Genomic DNA, 26857 nt, shown 5'->3' with positions numbered 1-26857 from the left:
AAGTTTGAAATACACTCGCCCTCCTTGTGCAGAAACAGGAAACAGACACCATTCGTTGCCATGGTTACCATCATGCAATTGTGTTACCTGTTATTTTGTTTGTACAGTTATATTGCATTGCATCGTGTATGTTTGTGTGACATGTGGATTTCATTATTATGGAAAAAGGAAATACAGCGTGACTGTCAAAAATGACATGTCATATACATCTATGGTGTTTATAAAGCATTGTGTTAAAAGTTGTTTTATTTGTGTGGTTTCATTTATAGTTTTTCACGGTGGGGTAAATAAAGAGCCCTTGTGAACATCAGTTGGAGCGTTGTCTATTCTGCATCAGATGAAGATTGTTTAGGAGCAGTTTATTTATCATTTATTTGTGGGACATTTGTAGGTCGCGGTTTCCATGCGGACAGAGAGCAGGGCTGCACAAGGCAATCGAGTCTAGATCGGCACAGACTCGCTCTTGAGGGCTTTATAAGCCACTTCCACTCAAGGCTGCTTGGTTTCGGACGACACTTAATATGGCGCAGCCTCGTGTGAACGCGCATATCGAGGAGGAGGTGGTTTCAGAAAGGGGGTCAGAGTAGAGTCGCTGCTTCTTTGCCTGGAAAGGAGCCAGCTTAGGTGGTTCGGGCATCTGGTTAGGATGCCTCTCGGGCATCTCCCTAGGGAGGTCCTCGAAGAACGTCCCACTGGGAGGAGACCCCGGGGCCGACCAAGGCAATACAAAATAAAAAATAAGATATGTACAGGTTGGGGAACAAATAACAAAGTCACTAGAGATGGGTGGGGGGGGGGCAATCTTTTTTATCTTTATTTTTTTTACGTACTGTAAAATGTCAAACCGTGGCCTGTCTAGTGGATACACTGGTGTGTCTTCAGGTTACATGACTGACTGAAACTCTTGTTACACTGTTTACATTGGAAAGGTTTTTGTCCTGTGTGGACACGAAGGTGTCTCTTCAGGGAACCTGAGAGACTGAAACTCTTGTTACACATTTTACATTGGAAAGGTTTTTGTCCTGTGTGGACACGAAGGTGTCTCTTCAGGGAACCTGACTCACTGAAACTCTTGTTACAATGTTTGCAGTGGAAAGGTTTTTCTCCAGTGTGGACATAATGGTGTTTCTTCAGGTGACCTGACTTACTGAAACTCTTGTTACAATACTCACACGGGAAAGGTTTTTCTCCCGTGTGGACATGAAGGTGTTCCTTCAGGTTACATGACTGACTGAAACTCTTCTTACATTGTTTACATTGGAAAGGTTTTTCTCCAGTGTGGACACGAAGGTGTGACTTCAGGGAACCTGACTGACTGAAACACTTGTCACACTGTTTACAGTGGAAAGGTTTTTCTCCAGTGTGGACACGAAGGTGTGTCTTCAGCTGACCTGACTCAACAAAACTCTTGTTACAATGTTTACATTGGAAAGGTTTTTCTCCAGCGTGGACACGAAGGTGTGTCTTCAGGTGAGCTGACTCACGGTAACTCTTGCCACAGAGTTCACATTGGAAAGGTTTTTCTCCAGTGTGGACACGAAGGTGTTCCTTCAGGCGAGATGACTGACTGAAACTCTTGTTACAATGTTGACAGTGGAAAGGTTTTTCTCCAGTGTGGACATGCTGGTGCTTCTTCAGGAAACCGGAGTCCCTGAAACTCTTGTCACGCTGTTCGTCATCATGGTCTCCACTGGTCTCCTCCCAATCATCACTGTCTTCAGTGACTTCAGTGTCAGATTCAAGTTCAACTTCTACTTCAGAGCAGTGTGATGATATGACTTCATCATAATGTTCTTCTTCCCCTTTCACTGCTAGTAATGACAACGTTGACCCAACAGGTTCCTCTGGTCTTTGAAGTAGTTCCTCCCATTCCTCGTTAAACTCCCAATCATCACTGACTTCAGTGTCAGATTCAAGTTCAACTTTAATTTCAGAGCAGTGGGAAGATATGCCTTCTGCATCATCATCATCATTATTGTCTTCTTCACCTTTCTCTGCTAGTAATATCAATGTTGACCCAACAGGCTCATCTGGTCTTTGAAGTTGTTGTTCCTCTTTAAGCTCCTCCTGCTCTTCTTTAATGTGTGGAAGCTCTGGTTCCTCCTGGAGCAGACTGGGGCTCCTCTCCTGTTCAGGAGAAACCTCCTCTTTACACACAGCCATGTTCAGGATGTCTAGGAGCAGAAACATAGCATGATGGTCAACACTGGATTCCTAAAATGTAAATCCATTCAACCCACAGAGCCTAGTCCTTCCACGCGCCAAATTGATGTGATCCTCCCGCATACCCAGTCAAGGCAGAGTAGTTCAGGAGTAGCGGATTGTGTGGCCCTGGTTTTTCCCTAATGGGACTGATCGAGGGTAGCTACTCGATGTAAGTTGGGAGACCCGAAAACCCGATGACCTTGGGATACATCATTGATGATACGTCCCAGGTGCATCCATGCAATGTATTTGTTTTGTTTTAGCGATCAAATATCACAAACTACTGTAGCGATCAGCGCCAAATGTCTTGTTTGCGCTGCCAGTCGGCTGACCAAGTTCCAAGTTTCCACACCTGAAATATATGGTAATGTTTTGGAAAGAGTAAGAAAGTGCAGACGCTAAGATTTCAAATACCCTGCTCTGTTTTTACTCACCATTGAAACGGTGGACACCGAGACTCACTCAGGGCAATGTTATTGATCTAGAAGCTGTTATGTGGTAACCATCTTAAACATCATGACTTGCAATCATAGACAGCCTCTATGCATCATCATCATCATCATCACTTTTGTGCATCGTTCTGGCACTAGCTGCTGCACTGACATATGTCAGTATAGGTGTCGAGTTTATTCCGTGAGTGGGATCATTATAATATTAAGTGCCGGCCCAGCTTATATTTGTAACTTCATGTTTGTGTCATTTATGTATAGATGTTGGTGCTATTAAGAAGTTCACTGCCTATACAGTAAATACTCTGTGTTATATAAGAACAGAGATCCTCTTATCAACCAATTACAGTATGTCTCAGGGATGTAGATATTAATACAGCTAATTGGGGGGTAAAATATGTTATACCAATACTATATGTGGAATGCGAGGTCGTACTACCATGGTATGGGACAGAGGGGCAGGAAGTGTCAGATGACAGAGAAAGAGGAAAAGGCGGGTGTAGAACAAAGCATGAAGACCTAATGTGTCGTTTCCTATTTCATTCAGTAGAAAATGTAACGGGCGGGATGACGCGTTTAAGTAAGTCCTTGTAATGTGTCATATGTTCATTAAATGCTCTAAATTCAGTCATAATGATGCGTTTATGCAGTCGCTATATCTGTGAATTAATAGTATGTATCTTGTGTTTCTTTTGTGTTTTCAGTTATTACCTAAACGCCACTACAGTCTCTGATAACCTTGTAATGATCAGATTTAAGGACAATCAATGCTATTGTACTAGATCTAAACACGGGCCAGACAAGGCAAATAAGGCTTTATACTGTACACACGTTTAGTAGAAGTATGTTTGTACGTGTGCGAGTGTGTTATGAGATAATAGTAATAAAATGGCCAAAATCAAGTGATTGTTTGCGGGCATTATTGCAACGCCGAGGCTATGTATGTTTGAGTAATGTAAATGTTACAATTGGTGTGTGTTAAATCACAATTACCAGACCTGTTTGTTATAACTCCCTTGCGGAGGGTTGAGTCAGTAGTTAAGCAAAGCTATGAAACAGCAAAGTTTAGTTATATCCGTACAATAGGCTAAGTCCTTAGCTGTCAGCAGTCATATTTACACTTGCATTGGACCATCTCAAGAATGGCCTTTGAGCTGTGAGGAACAATGATCGCTCTAATTTATTTTCGGTCTGAGCAAACATCAGCATCTACTGAGCAAACATACGTCACCTTGACACCAACTATCCAAACGTTAGAAAAATCACACAGGTGTGATTTATTTTGTTTTTTCAAATGGATTTTGGTATACGAGTGAATCAATGCATATTTACATAAGGTGCAATACAAGTTACAACATTTTTGAGTGGTGCAACCACTCCAAGGAACAGCAATGTCCCTATGTCCACATACGTGTCCCTATGTTTAGAGTACCAGTAGGGGCAAAAGTGGCGCTGCTGTGCTAGAAACGGAGAGAGAGAGAGAGAGATAGTGTTGCACTGTTGCCTGCTAATTACAGAGAGAGAGCGAGAGAGATCTGGCAGATGTTCCTGCAAAGCTAAGGACTTAGCCTATACTGACATGTGTCAGTGCAGCAGCCAGTGCCAGAACGATGACGATGCACAAAAGTGTTGATGATGATGATGCATAGACTGTCTATGATTACACGTCATGATGTTGAAAGACATATTCTCAATAAAAATAACTCAGTTAGTGACTGACTGCCTGGGCTGTGCTGTTTTATACCCATATGGTTGATTACGTATTTCAACGGGATGATACAAAAAATGAAATAGTAACATGGACCATTGGATTCCTTGACCCTGAAAATATAGGTTTAGCCATTAAAATCAATGTTCCATCTTATTTAGAAGCCAAGATATTACAAAACATACATTTTATATATGCCATTTTGTAAATTCCACAGACATCTGGGCAAATGCAAATATTGATTTTCTGAATCCTTTTGTAAATTCCAATGTGGCCACCACAGACATCTGGGCAAATGCAAACATTTTCTAAATGACAATACCCTTTCCAAAAATGTATAGTTTTGCAACTCTTCAGAAACAGACCAAAATACTAAATGGATGAATTTGAAGAAGTGTTGGCCATGTAGTATAAGAGATATGATCACGGTGATGGACTGAGAGGTTAAGGAGATATGAGCACGGTGATGTACTATGCTTGACCACCGTTTTGGTGATAGTGCAGGAACAAACCCTCAAAAAGGGATACCCCTCCCCGAGGTATAACAAAACTGGACATAGTGTTTTTAGGATGTTTAGGATGTCCCCTTCATGAATTGGATTGTCCCGAGATTTACTTTTACTGCAAAAGTCATGAAATTAATACATGAAGTGACTCACCACTAGGCATGCCACGGTATGAGATTTTACAGTACGGTACGGTGCCGGTATTGAAAACCTATACCTCGGTATTCCACGGTATTTATATTAAAAAAGAAAAAAAAGAAAAAAAAGATTGCCCCCCCCCCCACCTATGTCTAGTGACTACCCCCACCTCCTTATACGCCCTTTTTTGTTCCCCAACCTGTAGGCCTACATATCTTATTTTTTTATTTTTACCTTTTATGATAATTTGAATTTTGTTATTTGTCATGTGACTTGTCATGATTATGAATTGATTACCCAGGACCGAATGGAAACAAGACTGCAAGGACTTTTTTCAGTGATCCCTTTGGACATGTGTTTGACTGTACCCTATACTGATTACATTTCTGCCAATAAAGTATTCAATCAATGAATCAATAGCTATTCCCCACTGTATTTCACTGTACTATGGCTCCCCCTAATGGCCGTTTTGTACCCTGCACGCTGTAGTGCAATCTGCGCATGCTCACAACTGCGTGCCTCTGTGTTGACACTTGACAGTTCACACTTTTAGTTTAGTACATGTGGAAATATGGAATATACAATTGGATCTGGGTGTCTTTCAGCAACACTAACTCAAAGGTAGGAAGCAACTTTTCAATCTACTGCAGCTGTGTGGTGAAAATAAATGTTTTGCCTTAGTCTGGGAGTGGAGTTGCACTGCATGCGCCGCCCACCAACGCTGTATTAAAATACCGTAAGCTATAAGGTAAACCGCGGCATGCCTACTCACCACATAGGCAATGAAGGGGTGACACGCTGACACGCCGAGACACAAGTCTCTAAAACGGTCGATTTTACTAACTAGCCCTTACCCGTTGTGAGATATTGCACCCCCTTGTGACCGTGGGGGGTACTGCGCCCTGGGTGCGTTTTAATTCACTAATACATTCATTATTAATGCCTGTGTGAAAAGTGGGAGTGATTGGTGCAGGCACACATTCAGACACACATTCAGACATTTGGTTAATTATAGTATGATGATGATGATATGATGATTTATTTTATTCTGATAACTCTACTTTTAAGATCATGGCTGTTTTAATCTGTCTCATTGAATGCACCGTTTGTATACAAGGCTTACAACAGACCAGCTCTCACCGGGGCAGCTGTCAGCAGCCTACCACCGCTAACCTGACAGGTAGCAGGGGCTAACTTGACAGCTCTGCTCCTGCTGGTTTTTACTGTTGGTTATTTAATTTTCATGTTATAACGACATCCACACAACCACATAGACCTGGATCATCACCAGTACCAGGCCGTGGTGGCAAGCACGGTTCCTGATTCTAGCAACCGGCGTCAGCAGGGGCTAACCAAGCAACCGCTACCGGCTGAGAGAACTCAACGCAACCAGCTCTCCTTGGGTCTACCAACGCTGAGACTACACACCGCACCGGGCCACCTATGTGGCCCTCGCGGGTAGGTGCCTGTCTGGGCTGCTACGTGACTTCCCCTAGCCTTATTCATAACCTGACCTACTCAGTTCATTTAATTTATTCAATTTACTCGCAATAGCTACTTTTTATACTTTTTTTATTGACACCATTGAGCGTTTTTATCGGTACCAAACCCACTTTGGGGGGGGGGTTGTGGGGGACAGTAGGGTTATACTACACTTAAGAGTTATCAGTACAAATCTATTACTCTCAGTATGTAGAAAGATGTTCAAATTAATTCCCTGATCAGATCATAGAATAAAATGACAGATGATTTACTAAATCAATACAAATCTATAGTCAGATTTGTATTGAACGTTGAACGGGATCCGTTTTATTTACTAGTTTATGCTCACTTCCGGAAGTCTGGAAATGTGGCTTTTCAAAATAAGAGCTCAACTGGGAAACACGGGTGTGATTCTTTCACACTTGTTTCTGGAAGCAGCAGGTCCAACACTCCCACCTCAAAATCCCTTTCACTCTTCAACAGTTGAGCTGCATGTTTTCTTTGTTAATATATCTATTTTGTATTTACATACATGTAGGCCTACAAGTCGACGGGACCTGTGTTGGGGGCCCGGTCAGCTCTACTCCAGCCCCCTGGTCCCTCGTGGCAAACACGGAGGACACCCGCCCCCCTTACTTACATGACATGCCCAGCCTCTCACCACCAGAAATAGCTGAAAAAAGCTGTCAAGATAGCAAACGACCCCTCTCATCCAGTTCGAACTACTTCCCTCTGGTAGACGGTACAAAAAGCCCAAAGCTAACCGTAACATTTTTAAAAATTCCTTCATCCCAAACGCCATTAAGGCACTAAATGATACCATGTCTCGCTAGATTTGTTGTTTTTCAATGTATTTGCCACTGTTGTCCTGCACTTTTTTGCCATGAGAAAATAATTGTGTAAGTGTTGTTGCTGTTGTTGTAACCGTTTGTTTTTTACTGTTGTTGAGAACGAAGACAAATTTCCACACGTGGACAATAAATGAAACTAACTAACTAACTTCCTTCTACTGAGCAACATAGAATATTCCCCCACACTGTCCGTTCATGATGCTCCGCCAGCAAAACCGGGACAGTCCGATGGCTCACCGAGCACTCATCTCCAACTCCAAATGGTGCCCTCTCCACGCCGGCTACCACCCCCTAGTCAGTACTCAGTACAGTCTTCTCCAAATGTCCCGTCTCCAAATCCTGGTCAAATTATTCCAACATTAGCCAATATCTGGAAATGGCCCAGGAGTACGCCATCACAGAAGCCCAACCCTCCCCCAGGGCTCAGGCTTTCAACTCCTCATAAAAATCCCAATCCCCAGTCGGTCCCTCCAACAGTTCAAACCCCCAAAACAGGGTGATAAATAAAAATTCTCCGTCCACAGTGCATCCACCATCGATGGCGATTATTTGTGATTCGATTTTACGAAATGCGAGAGTCCCTCGAGCCAAAATCCACTGCTTTCCCAGAGCTACCATTCCCGTCATGCTCGAAAGGTTACCAGGTGTAATCGATTAATTACCATCATCAATCAATAAAATCATAGTCCATGTCGGGACCAATATGATATACCAATGATGATTGATATACTGGTTAACAGCAAATTGTATTTTCTTTTATATCCGGCCCCATTCCAACGTTGACTCGAGGCGACGTATACTACAGTAGAATCCTCAGTTTCAACACTTGGATCAAGCGCTTTTGCTCCACCCACGATTGTAACTTTATAGTTAGTGTGGTTGCACTATAGTAATTGTGGGCTCGCCCCAGCGACATTCTTTATAATGAGAGTCTATGGAAGAAAGGTCCCCCACAGATCACTTTTTTGTGCCCTTACTCCGTCATACTTTCACTTTGAAACTTCAAACTTTAGAATATTCACCTAACTTGAAATAGTTATTTTGAAAAAGTTTATACTTTTTTAGATATTTAACTTTATTTATCATTTTTCCTCCCATAGACAATCTATGGAATTTTATCCCAAATCAACCTCACTTTTGCAGCCTCATTACTCTGGCATACTTTGTCATAGAAATGTGATTTAAACTTTAGCAAGCTCACACGACTTTGGACTTTTTCGTGGTTCAAACCGCATTCGAATACGTTACATGTTTTTTCCCCGAAATTGCAGTTCAATCGCAGGCTGTTTGGCCTAATTAGTGCCCTATTACATTGCGGGCCTCCTCAGTAGTGTGTGGAAATTGAAATTCTTCCCTCGGAAATCTACCAAACAAATTGTCGTCCCGGCCAAAATATTCACTTTATACGCATGTTCTTTGTTCATTTTGTAGCCACTCCTCTTTCACACAATGTCACTACCAACGCACAGAGACATACAGAATGTGAACTACGGCCCTTACGTGACACCAATACCGTCAATCTTGCCTATTAACCTCCATTCTTAACTTGCTCTTATAACCACATTTGTATCGTACCAACACCACAATCGCACATGTACCTCAATATCTCTGGCCAGTGGCCACTCACAGCAAAAGAATAATTGCATTCGACTTCAACTTTTTACGATAGAGCAATTTGTTCTGACATAGGTCATGTCCATTGAAACCTACCAACTCATACTGCCTGCACTGTTGATGTCTGCCGCAGCTGATACATAATTACGTCTTAATTACAGGGCTGACATTAGAGTTACAAGCTCACTACGAGTTGCTCTGCAAAACCTTGTGAGGTTGTAGATCTGCTATTTGTGCAATTTGGCTCTACACACACCCGCATGCATGCTCACACGCCGCGGTGCACACACACACTCCCAAATTGCAGCTACTTGTAGATCAGCTATTGGGCTAACGCTCCCCATCACATAGCCCCTTTCGGGACCCTCGGTTACCTTTTCTTAATTTGGACGGCGGTACACTAGGGTCCCTCGTTGGTTATTCCACCCTCCATAGGACGCAGATTTACCTACTGTCTGTTCATGGAGACCTGCGCTGTCACTTGAGTGTTGGTGAGAAGTTTCAAAGATGCCTAAAACAGCTTTAGGAGACAACAGAAACGTGTGCAAAACAGCGCTAATCGGAGTTGCCGTTAAGTATTTTTAATCTTTTTTTAAAGTTTTGCTTCGCTGAGATTCTCTCTTCCACACTTCCCATGTCCTGCATGTACGCGGTCGGCCAATCAGAGGCAGTAACTAGGACGCGCAACTAGCCAGTCTCGGTGCGGGAGGCGGTACAATGGGAAGTCAACAAGGAAGTAAAGGAAGAGAGAGGAGAGAGAAGTTCAGCAAAGCAAAATTTTAAAAAATATATTAAAAATACTTAACGGCAACTCCGATTAGCGCTGTTTCGCACACGTTCCCGCTGTCTCCTATAGCTGTTTTATGCATCTTTGAAACATCTCACCAACACTCAAGCGACAGTGCAGGTCTCAGTGAACAGACAGTAGGTAAATCTGCATCCTATGGAGAGTGGAATAACCAACGAGGGACCCTAGGGTACCGCCCTCAACATCAGTAGGCCTATATTATTATAAGGAAAACAACATAGCCAATTAACATTGGATGTGTCTTGACTTACCTCCATCCACGGACCTTCTGACTTATTGAAAATGTTCATTTAGTAACACTGCTGCAACAGACTCCATTTTTACTGTTTATTAGGAGAGGGTTTTCAGACGCTCTTTGTTTCACCGCCATATAAAAAGTTGCCCACTTTGACAGGCTGGAATGGCTTAGGGTTGACGACAGAGTACAGCACCTTGCAATGGGTCTGGTCCACAAGATTCGCTACACCACCAAGATACCCATGTACCTGTCTAAATACTTCCTTAATGTCAACAAAGTCCACTCCCACAACACCAGAGGGAGTTCAACAAACCATGTGCAACCCAGATTCGGTACAAACAAGGGATTAAATTAATTTCGCTCCTATGCCACCAAAATGTGGAACGCCCTACCAACAGTCATAAAGACATGTGAATCCCTTGACTCCTTCAAAACTGCTCTCAAAGGGCACCTATGGACGGCTGCAATTCGAAACTGTCCCCCGTAAAATCTGAATCCCCCACCCACCCGTTTCCCCTCACTGTATATATTTATTTTCCCTTTTTACCTCCTATGATGATTTATTTTTGACTATATAGTTGTGTATATTCGTACGTCTCTAAATGTTTTGATTAATTGAAAATGGTGGGCCCTATTGTAAACAAGTGTAATGCTTTATGGTGTCGTCCACTCACTGTTAACAGTTTTTGTATTGAGTTATACTTGAAATGTACTGTAATTCTGCAAAATGTTAATACATCAATCAATCAAAAAAAAAGTGTTCCGTCAGCAGCAGTAAGGGAGCAGCAATACTACTTCCGCTCTTCAGAATAAGAGCACACCTTTAACCATCTGTAGCTCCTTAGAAATGCCTTTTGGATACGATATAGTGAGAAAAGGCTTTTCTCCATCTGCTTTTGGGATCCATTTGGGTCTACGCTTCCACGGAAGCTCTTCTCTGAGGTCTGAGCTAACAGAGGAGGAGGTTAGCCAGAAAGGCTAGCTATAACAGGGTGACGTCAGCATGCATGTAGCCCCCGATGCTAGCACACGAGACACGATACTAATAAATATCGTACAAATACAATAATAGTGTTACTTATGGTAATATGCAACAAAGACGCTTACCTGTAAGACTACGGCCGTTTGTCAACAGTTCGCCTCGGGAGTATCTCTACGTGTGAGGACTCAGTACTCCTAGACAGCAGTGTTGCCACATTGTGTGAGAGAAACAAGCAACCACGTCCATGAAAACAAGCCCAAAAGAAGCCTGCAGGCTATTTGAAAATAGCAGGTCTACAAGCTCACAACTCGTCGCAATGCGATGCGTTGTGAGCTTGTAGATCTGCTATTTTCAAAACTATCATGGAAAAATGTGACAAAATGTGGAATATTCTTTGAAACATTTTAACAACAACACAAATATTGTTCCTGGCACAAAACATTTTTAAATGTAGGGTCCTTGACGAATACATTGATCTGGAGGTCCTTGACATGGATATGTGTGAGAATCACTGGTAAATTAGGAAACAAGCCCAATTAAGCGGCTACACTTAACAAGCCCCATAAAACGCAACCAGCAACTAAGCAACTTTACAGAAAAACAAGCCCAAAGTCGCTTATACAATCCCAAAAGATGCCCAAACATGGGAACAATGAGACGGTGGAATAGCAGCAGTGTTGCCAACTCTTGTGAGAGAAATAATCCAAATCTTCCCTCGAAAAATCAATCCCAAAAGATGCCCAATAATATCGCCATATAATAGCCTACTATACATATTTGATGCATTTATCATTATAAATACTATGCATGTCTATAATTATGAATGTTTTTTCGTCATTTATTATACTATCACACACATAGTAGAGTCACTGTAACGAAGACTCTGACTAGGACGTTGGGCTATATGATATATGACATGTTTAGTATGACAACCCCTATATTTGGGCCCGAGCCGACCTAGTGCTGATATCGATAGATATGGTAGAACCATATATGGATAGAACCATATATGGATAGATCTAACTGGCTTAGTCATCGTGACAAGCCTGGTCGGAGAATATATAGAGGGTCGGCTTCAGGGAGAAGGCAGAAGTCGAAGCATCCTGGTTTAAGTTCTAACCGGACACCACTGCGGGGGTCCTAACCTAAGTAATCAGCAATACAGCCTTGAGCTATTTTATATGGTCCTTCGAGCCGGATTAGGGCTTACCGCAGTAACGGGATGCTGAAGTCTTCCAGACACATACGAACCAAGGTATCTGGCTTTACAACCCATATACCTTGAGTAGCCAACCCCTGACTCAGTGGCAAGATTCTAACCAGATGGTAACCCAGTTGCTGCCAGAGTCTGAACACTCTGGCAGTCCTGGCTGCTCCGCAGGTGAGCAGCAGTATCTCGAAGTTGTGAGATCCACTCTGTTGCCGCCAGAGCATGAACGCTCTGTCGGTCCTGGCTGCTCCTTAGGTGAGCAGCAGCGTCTCGAAGCTGTGAGATCCACTCTGTTGCCGCGCTCTGGCGGTCCTGGCTGCTCCTTAGGTGAGCAGCAGCGTCTCGAAGCTGTGAGACCCACCCAGTTGTCGCCGTCAGAGCATGAACGCTCTGTCGGTCCTGGCTGCTCCGTAGGTGAGCAGCAGCGTCTCGAAGCTGTGAGACCCACCCGGTTACCAGAATCTGGATGCTTAGAGTCAGAGAGCACTGGTGATGTGCAGGAGAGAGAGCACTGGTGATGTGCAGGTAAGAGAGAGCACTGGTGATGTGCAGAGCACTGGTGATGTGCAGGAAAGAGAGAGCACTGGTGATGTACAGGAGAGAGAGCAACCATTGACAGGGAACGCCCTTAATGGGTGGCATGTGATTTGATCTTGAGGTTTTTATGACCCACCGTAACAGCAAAGGAAGAAAGCGCGAAGCTTGGACGCCCTCAATGGGGTGGCTTGAATGGCTGATGTTTGCTGTTCAAGCCTCAGTATGCTTGTATTGGGGTGGCCTGAGGGGTCTACTGTTCAAGCCTTCTTGATATGGTACAGATTTCCATGGGAAATCTGGGGGTGGCAATGAATGAAGGCTTTCACCTAGAGCTTCTGAATGAAGGCTTTCACCTAGAGCTTCATGTGTCATCGTGTAACGAAGGCTTTCACCTAGAGCTTCTGGTGGATATCATGAGAGCATTGTCTGGACAGCATGATGATGCAAGGGCATCGGAGCTATATCAACCCTCCCATAGATGTTGGAGCAGTCGGAGGACGGCAGAGGCTTCGTTCACCGATAGGATATCGAGATGAAAGTGCAAGCTGACAGACCAGAAGTCCAGGTTCATAGGGACCGAAGTAGTCCAGCAAGGAGGCTGGACGGTCACTCTTGCAGAAATGACCATGAGCATAACCGGAGACGAACAGTCATCATGCATGGTACGGTAGTAGCACCCAATTCTGCCGATCGTACACCAAGTAACCAGCAAGACGGCAAGAAGCCGTATGTCAGTACTGTAATAGCGGCACACACCATCTTGGGGTATGCGGCAGGTTCAAACGACTGAGTTTAATGGTGAAACGAGATTTGATATGACAGATGAAGCTGTGTTATCAGCAATGGACGTCGTCATGCAGGCAAGAAACTGTAAACTACAGACTAGGAGTGAAATGTGGTGGAAGGCACCCTCTGGCTCTTCACAGTATTAATAGGAGCCGGACCCGGTTGAACCGGAGAGCAGATGAACCTTTGCGGAACCCTAGGACACCTAAGATCGAGACGGGACAGGATTTACAAGAGGAATTACCGCAGCCAGCAATCTTGACTATAGCAGGAGAGTCCTTGCATGTGGGCTATCCACCGCCTAAAGGGAGAAATGTCATGTTAAAGGTGTGCAAAGTTCTAATTTGCAATTGTGGCAAAGTAATGGAAGTATATGCAGTTCTGGATGATGGTTCAGGGCGAACCATTTTGTTACGCACAGTTGCCAAGCAGGTCGGATTGAAGGGTGGCTGTATCTTCCGAGGTATCTCCTGCCGTACAGCCAAACCAAGTCAATAATATTGAGGGAGCATTGATCGCCAAATAGCTTGGATTGTGAGCATACACAGATCGTCAGCAGACTAATGGAGAGAGATTAACATCTTCGAGAGCCTCCCTTGCTGGATAACTACCAGGCCTGGCCTGTTAGAACCTAGCCGAAAGAAAGGACAATTGTCTGAGTCTTCTGGATGCGGTATAGATTTCAACGTGAAATCTGGGGTGGCTGTAACGAAGACTCTGACTAGGACGTTGGGCTATATGATATATGACATGTTTAGTATGACAACCCCTATATTTGGGCCCGAGCCGACCTAGTGCTGATATCGATAGATATGGTAGAACCATATATGGATAGAACCATATATGGATAGATCTAACTGGCTTAGTCATCGTGACAAGCCTGGTCGGAGAATATATAGAGGGTCGGCTTCAGGGAGAAGGCAGAAGTCGAAGCATCCTGGTTTAAGTTCTAACCGGACACCACTGCGGGGGTCCTAACCTAAGTAATCAGCAATACAGCCTTGAGCTATTTAATAGTCACCATACCCATTCTGTCACTCAATGTGATTCAAACCGAAACCCGCAACTCTGGGAAAGTAATCTGCAACTCTGGAAAATGGGACACGTTGTGAGCTTGTAGATCTGCTATTTAAAAACAATATAATAATAATCTGGTAATAATCTGGAATCACTGGTTTAAACAACATTAGGATTAGGAAACAAGCCCAAATAAGCAACTACACTTTAGAAACAAGCCCCAAAAAACGCAACCCGTAACTACCAATAATCAACTTTACAGAAAAACAAGCCCAACGTTGCTTATAATAAGCGGAGATGGCAACACTGAATAGCACCGTACTTTTGATGACGTCACCATCTCAGCTTTCTTCACCCAAACTGGAAAGACCAGTGTCGAATGAGCTAGGATAAGGGAGCTAGGATAAGACTTCCGGTGGCCGAGCTCTTACCCGCTAAAGTAAACAAAAACGATTAATTTGCAAATTAAAACAATAAATTAAGTATTTAAACGAAAATATATAACAAATTATATTTCTGTGTATTTCTATGTATAACAGTTTAACATTAACAAATTATTTAAATGGATAAACTGTTCACTGGAGTGCATAGCCCTTACAAATAGAACGCTGGACAAAAAACGGCTCTTCATGCCAGCTGTTGTGACATGTGCATGCGTTCGGGGAGACCTCCTCTACATCTCCCCACTCTCCGCTAAGCGGGAGAGGTGTAAAATCAAAAGTTTTGGGCCTTCTACTGGGATCAGAGGTAAAAGAAAAAGTGCCGTTTCCAGACCAAAGTGGATGCTGGACAAAAAACATCTCTTCGTGCCAGCTGTTGTGACATGTGCACGTGTTCGGGGAGACCTCCTCTACAACGCCCCACCCTTCGCTAAGCGGGAGAGGTGTAAAGTTAAGAGTGCCAGGCCTTCTTCTGGGATCAGACTATGGACTGTATGGAGTGAAAATAGTCTGGTAGGTGTGCCGTTCGCACATTGTAGTCTTTTCATAACAACAAAATGCGTTTTGAGCTTGTAGATTGGCTATTTTTGCTCCGACCTGTATGCAGTGAGTGATTGTGGAAATATAGTGGCCCTCTCCATTGTCAAAGTTGCCCACCCCTGAAATAGGTGACGCTCCAGTCCACAGTAGGCCTACAGGGTTTAGAAAATGTGCCAAGCAGCCAAGTCAGTGTCCAATTCAATGGGATACTATAGCCATTTTAAATCGGTAAAAACCTTTTAGGGCACACATAAGTACTCTAGTGTACGCCATTTAAAAATACATATCATGAATGCATTTAAAAAAAAGAACACAAGAACAGATTCATTACGAGGTTTAACCTCATATTCTGAAGGCCTTATCCTAGCTAGCTCCCAACCCGGAGGTAAACAGGAAGCCTAATCCTAGCTCATTATACAGAGCTTCGGACAAGAGGGTCAAACAAAAACCATGTATTTTATTATTAGGAGGGTAACTGCGACCTCTGCTGGTCAAGGAGAGGAACAACACATTCAGGGTAATAACAGGCATTGGACACCTCCATGTAAGACTGTCTGTTTGGTCCAAAATGTTACAAAAATAAAATATTTGAAAAATCTCTTAGTAAAGTAAAGTATACATGATTAGAACATTGACAATTAAGAATTTGATTAATTTATATTTCTACAATTGCTATAAAACCTGTATATTATCCAGTCATTTTATAGAAGGCCAATATCCAGTCATTTAAACTTGTAGGTTTCATTTATTTTATTTTATTTTATTTTTTTATTTTATTTTACTATCCAATCCAACTCTAAGAAATCAAGACTGCACAGAGATTATTCACAGAAAGTTGCTCAAAACCCGGTGGAAGTCTTGACAGAGAGAAAGCTGTGCAAAATGAGTGATGATGACTATTGTCGCTGCATGTCTAATACAATCAGATTATAGTATATCACACTGCTTTTATTATTACGGCTAGTCTTTTTAATCATGGTTGAGACTATCTGACGTGACGATAAAAGAGAAGCAGCTAAGAGGCAAATCAAATGTATTACGTGAAAACAGTGAAGAGATGCCGTTTTCAAAGTTAACGTTACACTACTAGGATTTGAAGAAGAAAGCAAAAGCAAGCACTCGGTTGAGTAATTCCAGTGGTGGAAAGTAACTAAGTGCTTTTACTTAAGTACTGTACTTAAGTACAATTTTGAGGTATTTGTAGTTTACTTGAGTATTTCCAATTTCCAGTACTTACTTCTACTCCACTACATCTTAGAGCCAAAATTTGCACTTTTACTTAACTGCAATCATTTGAAAACTTTAGTTACTAGTTACTTTGGCGATTTTAATTTTGATTAGAAAACCTACATTAACCACTTCAACCCTGTACTTTTCGGCCATTTGAAAATAGCCGATCTACAAGCTCACAATGCGTCGCGTTGCGACGCATTGTGAGCTTGTAGATCTGCTATTTTCAATAGATTTTGTACACATTTTGAACTTGTGAAATGGGACATTCTGCAATATGAGTACTTTTACTTGTAGTACTTTAAGTACATTTTTATGCCGATACTTTTGTACTTTTACTCAAGTACATTTTCAATTCCGTACTTTTACTTTGTAACGAAGTAGTTCTAAATTGCAGTATTGGTACTTTTACTTAAGTAAAACAATTTAGTACTTTTTCCACCACTGAGTAATTCCACATAATAAAGTAACGGGTGCACGGTTCTGGAAGATACAGACTGTAGAAATGAATACCAGCACTGATGTTGTATCCTATAGGATTCTTGTATTATTTTGTTTCCCCCAGCAGCAAATAGCAACACTCTGTTTCTGTTTGCTGATACAACGTGAGTGCTGGTATTCATTTCTACACACTACTACTACTTGTTTACGACGCTGAAATGAGGCTTGGAGGCATAGGCCCTCATTTATCAACCGTGCGTACGCCAAAAAATTTCGGCATTTACGATTTGCGCCAACGTTTGAATTTGAACTTGAGCCAAGACAAAAACCACGTCTGGTCGGGAGCTGTTGTACGCTTTGTCCTCACCTGTTTTTCTGTCGTAGAACAGCGGAGCAGCATTGTTTGACCAGCTGAGAGGCTGTCACAGGCATCGAAACATATGTATTCACTCCTAAAATGTTTATATAAAACTGTATGTAGGTATGTATATGGGCTAAATATAAAAAAGAAAAAAAAAGTAAAGGAATACATCAACGATGTGTCTTTGTGTCATATGAAATTAGTAGGAGATTTCCAACTTTACAAGCAAGCAATTAAAATCGCGCATTTAAAAACAATGTTGCAAGTTAGATGCGTAAGCCATTTAAACAGTGTTTTGCATGATGAGCGCATACATGCGAGGATTTGGGCTGTCTGTGCTGAAATATTTCCATGACGGGACGTTGGAGAGTATAGTACAGCGCTGCAGCTGCGGAGAGTCCCAACATGGGTAGCCTACTGTAGCCGAATCTACAGCAGGCCGATGTCTTTCTGGAGTTACAGTAGCCTATGTGCAATCTCCTCCTCGTTTAATAAACCCGACGCGTCGCTCGAATGCCAAATGTGCCGTGCCAGCGCAAGTGGGAACGCATCGGAGATAGTATAGGCTAAGCCAGCCTGCAGCCCACCATACTACCACCACCACTGTCCAGTGCCACATGAGGCTACGGTTTTGGCTGCAATATTCATATAATTGACAGTTGACAGCGAGGCAATTTAAATTGTCGAACGTGCATGGTCAATTGGTCACGGTGTCACGGACGGACCACAGTGATAGAGAGAGACAGACAGGACAGGAGATGCACCTTGCAAAACAGCAGCGTGTGTGCGCGCCTTCATGGTACACAGGTTCAGGTTTTCGTTCACTAATATATCTTGTTGTATATTAAATGAATAAAGACTTTAATAATTGAATATACAACTAACAACACAGTGACAGTTGCTTGCAAATTGCGATATGTGCGTGCGTGCGGGGGGGTGAGGCGGGCAGCAAGGGAAGCGAAGCGAGAGGAGAAACAGACAGGGTAGTCCTACAGCTTTATTTAATTCATGCAGGTTTATTTATTTAAGATACAACAAGTTGCGTGTGCGTGCGTGCGTCTGTGTGTGTGTATGGGAGGGGGCAGCAAGGCAATTTAGGCAAGCGAGTGAAACTTTTTTTCCCCCTGTAACCATGGTTTCCAGGTCGTATTGCAGTTGTTCATGTCGCAAAAACGAGGGCGAGGCTTGATTTCATAGGGCGTGCCAGATTGATTTCAGCCGTCACATTTATCACTGCTAGGAATTAAATTAGGAAGGATCAGCTGTCTGCGATCACTTTATAAATGCCGACCCGACGTGGGTGTACTACGAATCCTACACTCGAATTTGGGGCAGATTTTACACTCAATTGATAAATGAGGGCCATAGACTGTAGCTTGGAGGGAGTCTATTTTGCAGAGCTTGGGAGGCGTGATTTTGGTACTGAGTGACTGCCCCCCTGGTTACACCCAGGTTCCACCCCCGCTCAAAATAAAAACCCACAAAGAAGAAGCGGAGAAGTCCCACCTCGCTGTCTGGGCCAGCCAATGGTACAGCTGGACCCAAACGGATCTAGAAAGATGGCGGCTTACAGCGCCCTGACAGACAGGCTTCATCGACTGCCCATTCTAGGATACCAAAACGCTTTGTCCATATTTTTGACAGTCTATGGTGACAACTGAATAATAAGTGTGGAGGAAGTGAAGTAAAGTAAGTAAAGCACACATCCACTTCCTGGGGACTTCTCAGGAAACAGGTGGATAGTAGGCCCACATCTTGACATCATTGATGATGTCGTTAAGTCCTGCACTGCTAATGGTCAAATATGGACATCTTTGACATCTTATGACATGTGACCCCTCCCCCAGCATCCAAATATGGACGTACACCAAGGTCAGGCTAGTATAGAAGGAAGGTGAACTAGCACTCACAGCTCACAAAATCAAATCATCAGATCAGCCAATGAAGCTGTATTTGACAATACAAAGCAATCTAGATAAAATATATCTGGACTGTGCACTCCTTTGTTACCACACACACACACACACACACACACACACACACACACACACACACACACACACACACACACACTCCTGAGTGTCGATCATATAGAGCTGAAGTGAAAGCCATTGGACCAGAATCCATTCCATCCATCTTCAACCGCTTATCCGTAGCCGGGTGGCGAGGGCAACAGCTCCACCAGAGAGCTCATTATGCAGTGCTGGACACTTCATGGGGAAGGAGCAGGGAGGACGTTCCTCACTGCCGTGGCAGTGCAGCAGCAGGAGCAGCTGTACTGCTTCGGAGGACCCCACTGCGCCAACAGGTACCAGACCAGGTACCAGACCAAAGTCCACGTCTTCAACACAGTGTCTTTATGCTGGAGGACGTTACCGGCGGTGACCATCAAGAAGGGAACGAAACGAGTCGAGATTCCCTCCCTGAATTTGACATGCACAGCTGTGCTGATTGAAGACGTTATCTACATCTGGGGAGGAGGCAGGCGGCTTTATGCCTTCGATGTCGACACCCACCGTTGGTTGAAGAACGAGGTTTCTGGGACTGTTCCGAAGGGCCGTTGCAACCACTCTCACTCTGCCTGCGCCTTGGGGAAGGTCATGTATACCCTTGGAGGATTAACCCAGACTGGACGCACTAATGACATCAATGACATCTACAAGTTGGACACCAACACAATGGTCTGGTCTATAATGAACACCAGAGGAACCCCACCTCCTGTTTCACCACGTCACTCTGTCACCATCATCGGGACAAATATGTTTGTATTTGGAGGTCGGAGCGAGTGGGATCAGTCCCCTATCACCGTCAGAGTGTTTGACACAGAGACCAACCAATGGCTGAACACAGCACAGCTTCTTCCAGAAAGACGCTGTCATTGTTCAGCCTTTACCTACAAAGGAGAGCTGTACATATTTGATGGCCACCACTATGATAACCAGTACTTCAATGAGTACTTCAATGATCTGTGGAAATTCAGTCCAGATACCTACTCCTGGAATAAGGTTGAGCCCAAGGGGAAACGCCCAGATGGGATGTTGAATATGTGCTGTTGCATGCTGGGAGATCGTGTCATCCTCTTTAGAGCAGACAACATACCAGGTGACCTGTATGTCTTAGACTTCAGTCCTAGCCTCAAGATATTATGCAAGCTAGCAGTTATTCAGTACGGTCTGGATCAGTCTGAACTCCCACACAACATCAGGTGGGAACTGGCAGCCATGACTAGCAAAAGCAAATAGGAACTGGCAGCCATGACTATAGCAACGACAACACACCACAAGAACAGAGAGCAAACTCCAGCCCAGGGAACAAAAGAAAGAGAGAAAACTGACGCAAAGAATCAACAATCCCCTCGGACCACTGGCATAGCGGCCCGGACAGCTAGGCTCAGTGAAGCCTGATGCGTGTCGCGGGTTCGAGTCCCGATCCTGAAGGCCTTTTTAGTGTCACTCTCTATATCTCTCTCCATTTCCTGTCTACCTACTGTACTGTCAATAAAGGCCAAAAAATAAATCTTAAAAAGTAGAATAAAAAAATCACACCTGTGTGAAGTGAGGGGCGCTAATATATTAAAGTCTAACTCATGTTGATTAGGTGATGTAATGGTGATGTAAAACAAATGGTGCCAACACAAACATTAAACGCCATTAACAATAAAGACACAATATGACGTAATAAGTTACATTATGACGTAAGTTAGTTGAATAGACATGGATTGGATGACCATTGAATAAAGGAACATTTAGAGCTATCCCTCCTCGATGTTGTAAGATGATAAGAGCGCCCCTCACTTCACACGGGTGTGATTTTTTATCTTCAATGTACATCATCAAAATCACTATGTGGTGAGGAGGGGCTAGCTTTGCCCCCCAACAAAAATGCAATATCATCAATCATTCAGGTGATCAGACACCTATGCAATCTCATTTTGTGAAGAATCATAATATGCAGAACTAGTTGGCTGTCCAATTAATTTTAGTTACTCTTGTTTTTTTCTAATAAATATTTTCATGAAACAAAATGTAATTGAATTTCACACAATTTCCAACGCTGAATTTGAACCAATTCGGTAGAATGACCCATATATTAAAGTATAAGAATAAAATTAGGGAACAAAAATCGCTGCAAGCAGCAATAAGGCACGACGAAGAAGGAAGGCAATAAGCAATAAGAATAATATGCACAATAAGCCATAGAAACATGGAAGACTAAACTTGAGAAAAAGAAGACCATGGAATTGTGACAGGGTCGGTTTTTCTATAGTGGGGGGCAGGGTTCTTGAAGAGTTATACACTGAGTTCGTGGTGCCCGGATTTGAACCCATGTCCTTGTGTTGCAAAGGCAAGAGCTCTACCTACCGAGCTAACTGGACACAATCAGTTCTTCCATTTTTAACAGCAAAACCATTCAGTGTTTTTGTAGCAAGTTGTGCAAGGATAATTAATGATAAGGGTATAAAGATACATGACTGCGTATGAACCAGAAAATGTACCAGATTCGGACGAGGAGCTCAATGAGTGCGTGAAAACCAATGAAATGAGAGTCGGAAACGGGGATTAAAGGTTAACTGAAAAATTATTAAACTTCACACAGAAAATAAACAGCTTTGAACATTCATGAAGAACAACAAACAAATGGGGGCTAGCAATTTTAGGAATATTCAGGTAGTCAGTGGTTCTCAACCTTTTCAGGGCGGTGACCCCCCCAAAGTAATCATATTTTAACTGGGGACCCCCCACCTAGACAAGCAACAGAATGGTTCCACAGCATGTTCTCCCCGTGTCCCCAAGGGTAGGTACAGTACGCTCACAAAAAACATGCAGTAATCCTGGTCTCTAAACTACCTGATGGAGGGGAAAGGAACTGGTCGGAATAAACGTGTTCCTTACATGTGCTACGTCCGGCCGGGGATATTCCCCCCTGTCAGGTGAAAAGAAGCAGCTTGGACTCTGTATGCATAGAAGGAAGCATGAGGTCAGTCTGCTCGCTAAAACAAGACTGCTTGATCCTTTAATAAAAGGAAAACTGAATACAGACTCAAACCTCAGTAAAAAGCATATTGGGCTTTGATTTCAAACAAAGTTTTGTAAATGTGACAGGAGTTAGGTTAGGTAGAGGTTCTGCCAGGCTGTTGAACACTCAACATTGTTTTACTTACTTTATTTTTTAATTCAAGATTGAATATGGGCCGATGTTGGCCTTAAAATGCAATATCGGTATTAGCTGATATTCTTTAAAATTTTAAATAAAAATACTACTTCGAAGCTGTTTATGTTCAGACATGGGCTAACATTTCAATAACTGTGAATCCCTAGTTTTGGAGAAAAAATAATCTTTTAATACAGACAGAACATTTCGACATTGGTTTATATCGGTTATCGGCCATAACAGCAATTAATGATATCGAATATCTATATCGGCCAGAAGTTTCATATCGCCAGATGTGAAGCGGTGATTTCAAAGCACTGCAACGGGTCACAGACAAAAGAAGCTGATAGAGCCGCCGCATACACAGCATTTAAAACAACGTCAAATGTAACCTCTGCAAAACATCCAGCCGCAATCGTCCGCATTAGTTCACCGCGAGGATGTGTCGTCGTGTTGAAACCTGCAGTGAAACCACAGTGCTATGCTACCGCTAATCACAAAGATTGGATCCATGTGTATATGGTCCCATTAAGACATTACCACTCAAAGTAACTATGAGGAGGCTGTACAAGATCTCCACACAAGTTTACTCATCAAAACTGGTTATAAAACTGTAACCAATCTCCTTGTTCAAGGTCAAGGTCAAGTTCAACTTTATTGTCCACAAGGGAAATTTGTCTTGGGCTTTCACCCCAGCTACAGCCACACATAAAACGTCAATGACAAACAAAAATACATTACAGAGGAAGACACAACATTACACAATTGCACACATGATGTGGATAATCTAGCCTCACACAGTTACTGCTGTTTCAGAGCCTCGTTCAACATCTTAGTTGATGCTGGTACAAACAATTTTTTAAATCTGATGTACTTCCACTTTGGTTCTTTGTATCTTCTCCCAGAGGGCAGAAGTACAAACTCGCCATTTAAAACATGGGTAACATCACTGACGATTTCTTTTGCCTGTTTTAATGTAGCCTGCTCATACATAGACTGCAGAGAGGGGAGTTGTCTTACCCCTATGATCTTCCCTGCAGTCTGCACCAATCTGAACAATTTGGACCTCAGTTGCACTGATCTCATAATTAGCCCCTATGGAATCGTCAAGATGGAAATCTGTTGCGTCTCTAATAACCTAAAACATGAACCTTCGTTGAAAACAAAAACAAAGTTGTCCTTTAAGGGTTTAACGTGAGGCAAAAAAAAAAAGATCAGGAGAATGGAGGCCTGTTTTGACAGGATTGATTGATTGATTGAATAGTGTATTAGACATAAATGTAAAAACAGCAACAGAGTTCAGTCAAACACAGGGATAAAAGGAATAGCACAAAAAACAACACTTGTTTCCATTCAGGCCCTATGCAATCAATTCATAATAGCACTAGAACAACAAAAATCACACTTGTGAGGTGAGGATCATACATCACATTCCATGCTCAGCCAATCAAATCATCACAAATGTCATTCGGCCAATTACTTTTGGCGTCTTCACTTTTCTACCCTCACCTTTTATCCTCAATATGTCAGCCAATCAAATCATCGTGTTTGTGTTCACACAAAGACAAAAGCCCAATAGGAGGGGCTAAAACAAATCAATATTATAAACAACAAAATATATCATTATGGGAAAAATAAAACACTATGGGCTTCATTTGTCACCGCTAAACCCCTTATCCCTAAACTTCTTTGCCTTTTTTTTTTTTACTATTTTGCTAAACATTTTTGAATAGTTAAAATGGCCAGTCTACAAACTCACAACGTGTCAATGTAGATCGGCTAGTTGTTGACTTTTCCATGCGCCTACAGCATGTATTTGTGTGTATCCAAAACGTTTGTATTATGCAGTAGACATTTTGGAGTTACTCCTTCTATGAATGGTATAATTCAAATTCTATATGATGCCTTTAATGAACGAATAATCAGGCTACTTTTGTTCCATTTATGGGTAAATTAAATTACTTATTTTGAGAGAGGGGTGGTCTTTAATTGTTTAATTGAGATGAGAGGCCCTAAGACATGCCCTCTATTAATCCTTTTAAACATGTTTTTTAGCGGGTTTTGTTGCTCAACCTGTCTTCTCAACAAAGAATAAGCCTTGTCGTAGCCACTTTGGCATTTTGAGTCTTTCTACTATTTAGTACTTAACTCCCCCCTCCTCTTTAAGGTTTCAGCCTTATGAATTTTCTAAATCGTAAGGAAAAACATTACTTGTGATATGGACTTAATTTGTGATTGCACTTTTGGGTTCAGCTGGGTGTATGTTGTTTGTATTGACCCGGACTGGGGATGGTGTCGCACCGACGGGACAGTATAAACGTGACACTTCCTTTGTTTAAAGCATATACAATGCTGACGAAGGCCGTTGGCCGAAACGCATTCGTTGTTGTGCTGCCTATTGCAGTATACCTTACCAGAATGAAACTATAAATAAAGTGTCTTAAAGGACTAATCCGTGAGTGCAGGTATTCTCCTTCTTCAAGTCACTGAAACTCTTGTCACAATGTTTCCAGTGAAAAGGTTTTTAAATTGTGTGTGCACACGAAGGTGTGACTTCAAATGACTTGAAAGCTTGAAACTCTTGTTACAATGTTCCCAGTGAAAAGGTTTTTAAATTGTGTGTGCACACGAAGGTGTGACTTCAAATGACTTGAAAGCTTGAAACTCTTGTTACAATGTTTACAGTGGAATGTTTTTTCTCCAGTGTGGACACGAAGGTGTGTCTTCAGGTTACTTAACTGCCTGAAACTCTTGTCACAGTGTTTACATTGGAAAGGTTTTTCTCCAGTGTGGACATACTGGTGTGTTTTCAGGTTACCTGACTGACGGTAACTCTTGTCACAATGTTTACATTGGAAAGGTTTTTCTCCTGTATGCACACGAAGGTGTGACTTCAAATGACTTGAAAGCTTGAAACTCTTGTTACAATGTTTACAGTGGAATGTTTTTTCTCCAGTGTGGACACGAAGGTGTGTCTTCAGGTTACTTAACTGACTGAAACTCTTGTCACAGTGTTTACATTGGAATGGTTTTTCTCCTGTGTGGAGACGAAGGTGTCTTTTCAGGGAAGTTGATTCAGTAAAACTCTTGTCACAATGTTTACATTGGAAAGGTTTTTCTCCTGTGTGGACACGCAGGTGTGACTTCAAATGACTTGAATCCTTGAAACTCTTGTTACAGTGTTTACATTGGAATGTTTTTTCTCCTGTGTGGACACGAAGGTGTCTTTTCAGGGAAGTTGATTCAGTAAAACTCTTGTCACAATGTTTACATTGGAAAGGTTTTTCTCCTGTGTGGACACGCAGGTGTGACTTCAAATGACTTGAATCCTTGAAACTCTTGTTACAGTGTTTACATTGGAATGTTTTTTCTCCTGTGTGGACACGAAGGTGTCTTTTCAGGGAATATGGTGATGTAAAACTGTTGTCACAATGTTTACATTGGAAAGGTTTTTCTCCAGTGTGAATATGCTGGTGGTGCTTCGTCAGGGAACCCGACTCACTGAATTTCTTGTTACAATGTTTACAGTGGAAAGGTTGTTCTCCAGTGTGGACACGAAGGTGTGTCTTCAGGCTACCTAACTGTCTGAAACTCTTGTCACAGTGTTTACATTGGAAAGGTTTTTCTCCAGTGTGGATATACTGGTGTCTCTTCAGGTGACCCGACTCACTGAAACTCTTGTCACAATGATTACAGTGGAAAGGTTTTTCTCCAGTGTGGACACGAAGGTGTGTCTTCAGGTTACATAACTTCCTGAAACTCTTCTTACAATGTTTACAGTGGAAAGGTTTTTCTCCAGTGTGGACACGCTGGTGCTTCTTCAGGGATCCCGAGTGCATGAAACTCTTGTCACGCCGTTCGTCATCATCGTCTTCACTGATCTCCTCCCAATCATCACTGTCTTCAGTGACTTCAGTGTCAGATTCAAGTTCAACTTCAACTTCAGAGCAGTGGGAAGATATACCTTCTTCTTTTTCATCATCATCATCATCATCATCATCATCATCATCATCTTCACCTTTCACTGCTAGTAATGTCAATGTTGACCCAACAGGTTCCTCTGGTCTTTGAAGTAGTTCCTCCTGTTCCTCTTTAAGCTCCTCCTGTTCATCTTTAATGTGTGGAGGCTCTGGTTCCTCCTGGAGCAGACTGGGGCTCCTCTC

The 26857-nt window shown here is 42.6% G+C and overlaps 2 protein-coding genes across 2 annotated transcripts; one reads left to right on the top strand and one right to left on the bottom strand.

The window, feature by feature from the left end:
- Nucleotides 1-797: 797 nt before the first annotated feature.
- LOC306927006 (uncharacterized protein) lies at nucleotides 798-11205 on the bottom strand. Its single transcript, XM_079506580.1, has 2 exons — nucleotides 11107-11205; nucleotides 798-2174 (listed from the first exon to the last, which is right to left on the bottom strand). Exon 2 carries the CDS (start codon nucleotides 2161-2163, stop codon nucleotides 856-858), a length of 1308 nt encoding a protein of 435 aa, XP_079362706.1. The 5' UTR covers nucleotides 2164-2174; nucleotides 11107-11205; the 3' UTR covers nucleotides 798-855.
- Nucleotides 11206-19738: 8533 nt separating this feature from the next.
- LOC306926382 (kelch domain-containing protein 3-like) lies at nucleotides 19739-25847 on the top strand (the record flags this gene model as incomplete). The annotated part of the gene is made up of 2 exons (XM_079505645.1): nucleotides 19739-20652; nucleotides 25832-25847. The coding sequence occupies 2 exons, from the start codon at nucleotides 19739-19741 to the stop codon at nucleotides 25845-25847; spliced, it is 930 nt and encodes a 309-aa protein (XP_079361771.1).
- Nucleotides 25848-26857: the final 1010 nt, after the last annotated feature.

This window comes from Electrona antarctica (genome assembly GCF_951216825.1).
Source record: "Electrona antarctica genome assembly, chromosome: 7".
Taxonomy (NCBI): domain Eukaryota; kingdom Metazoa; phylum Chordata; class Actinopteri; order Myctophiformes; family Myctophidae; genus Electrona; species Electrona antarctica.
The sequence above is the reverse complement of the archived record's forward strand: the minus strand, read 5'-3'. Positions and strand labels throughout refer to the sequence as shown.

Coding starts and splice junctions, on each gene's coding strand:
- LOC306927006 (XM_079506580.1), bottom strand. CDS start 2,163: ATGGCTGTGTGTAAAGAGGAGGTTTCTCCTGAACAGGAGAGGAGCCCC.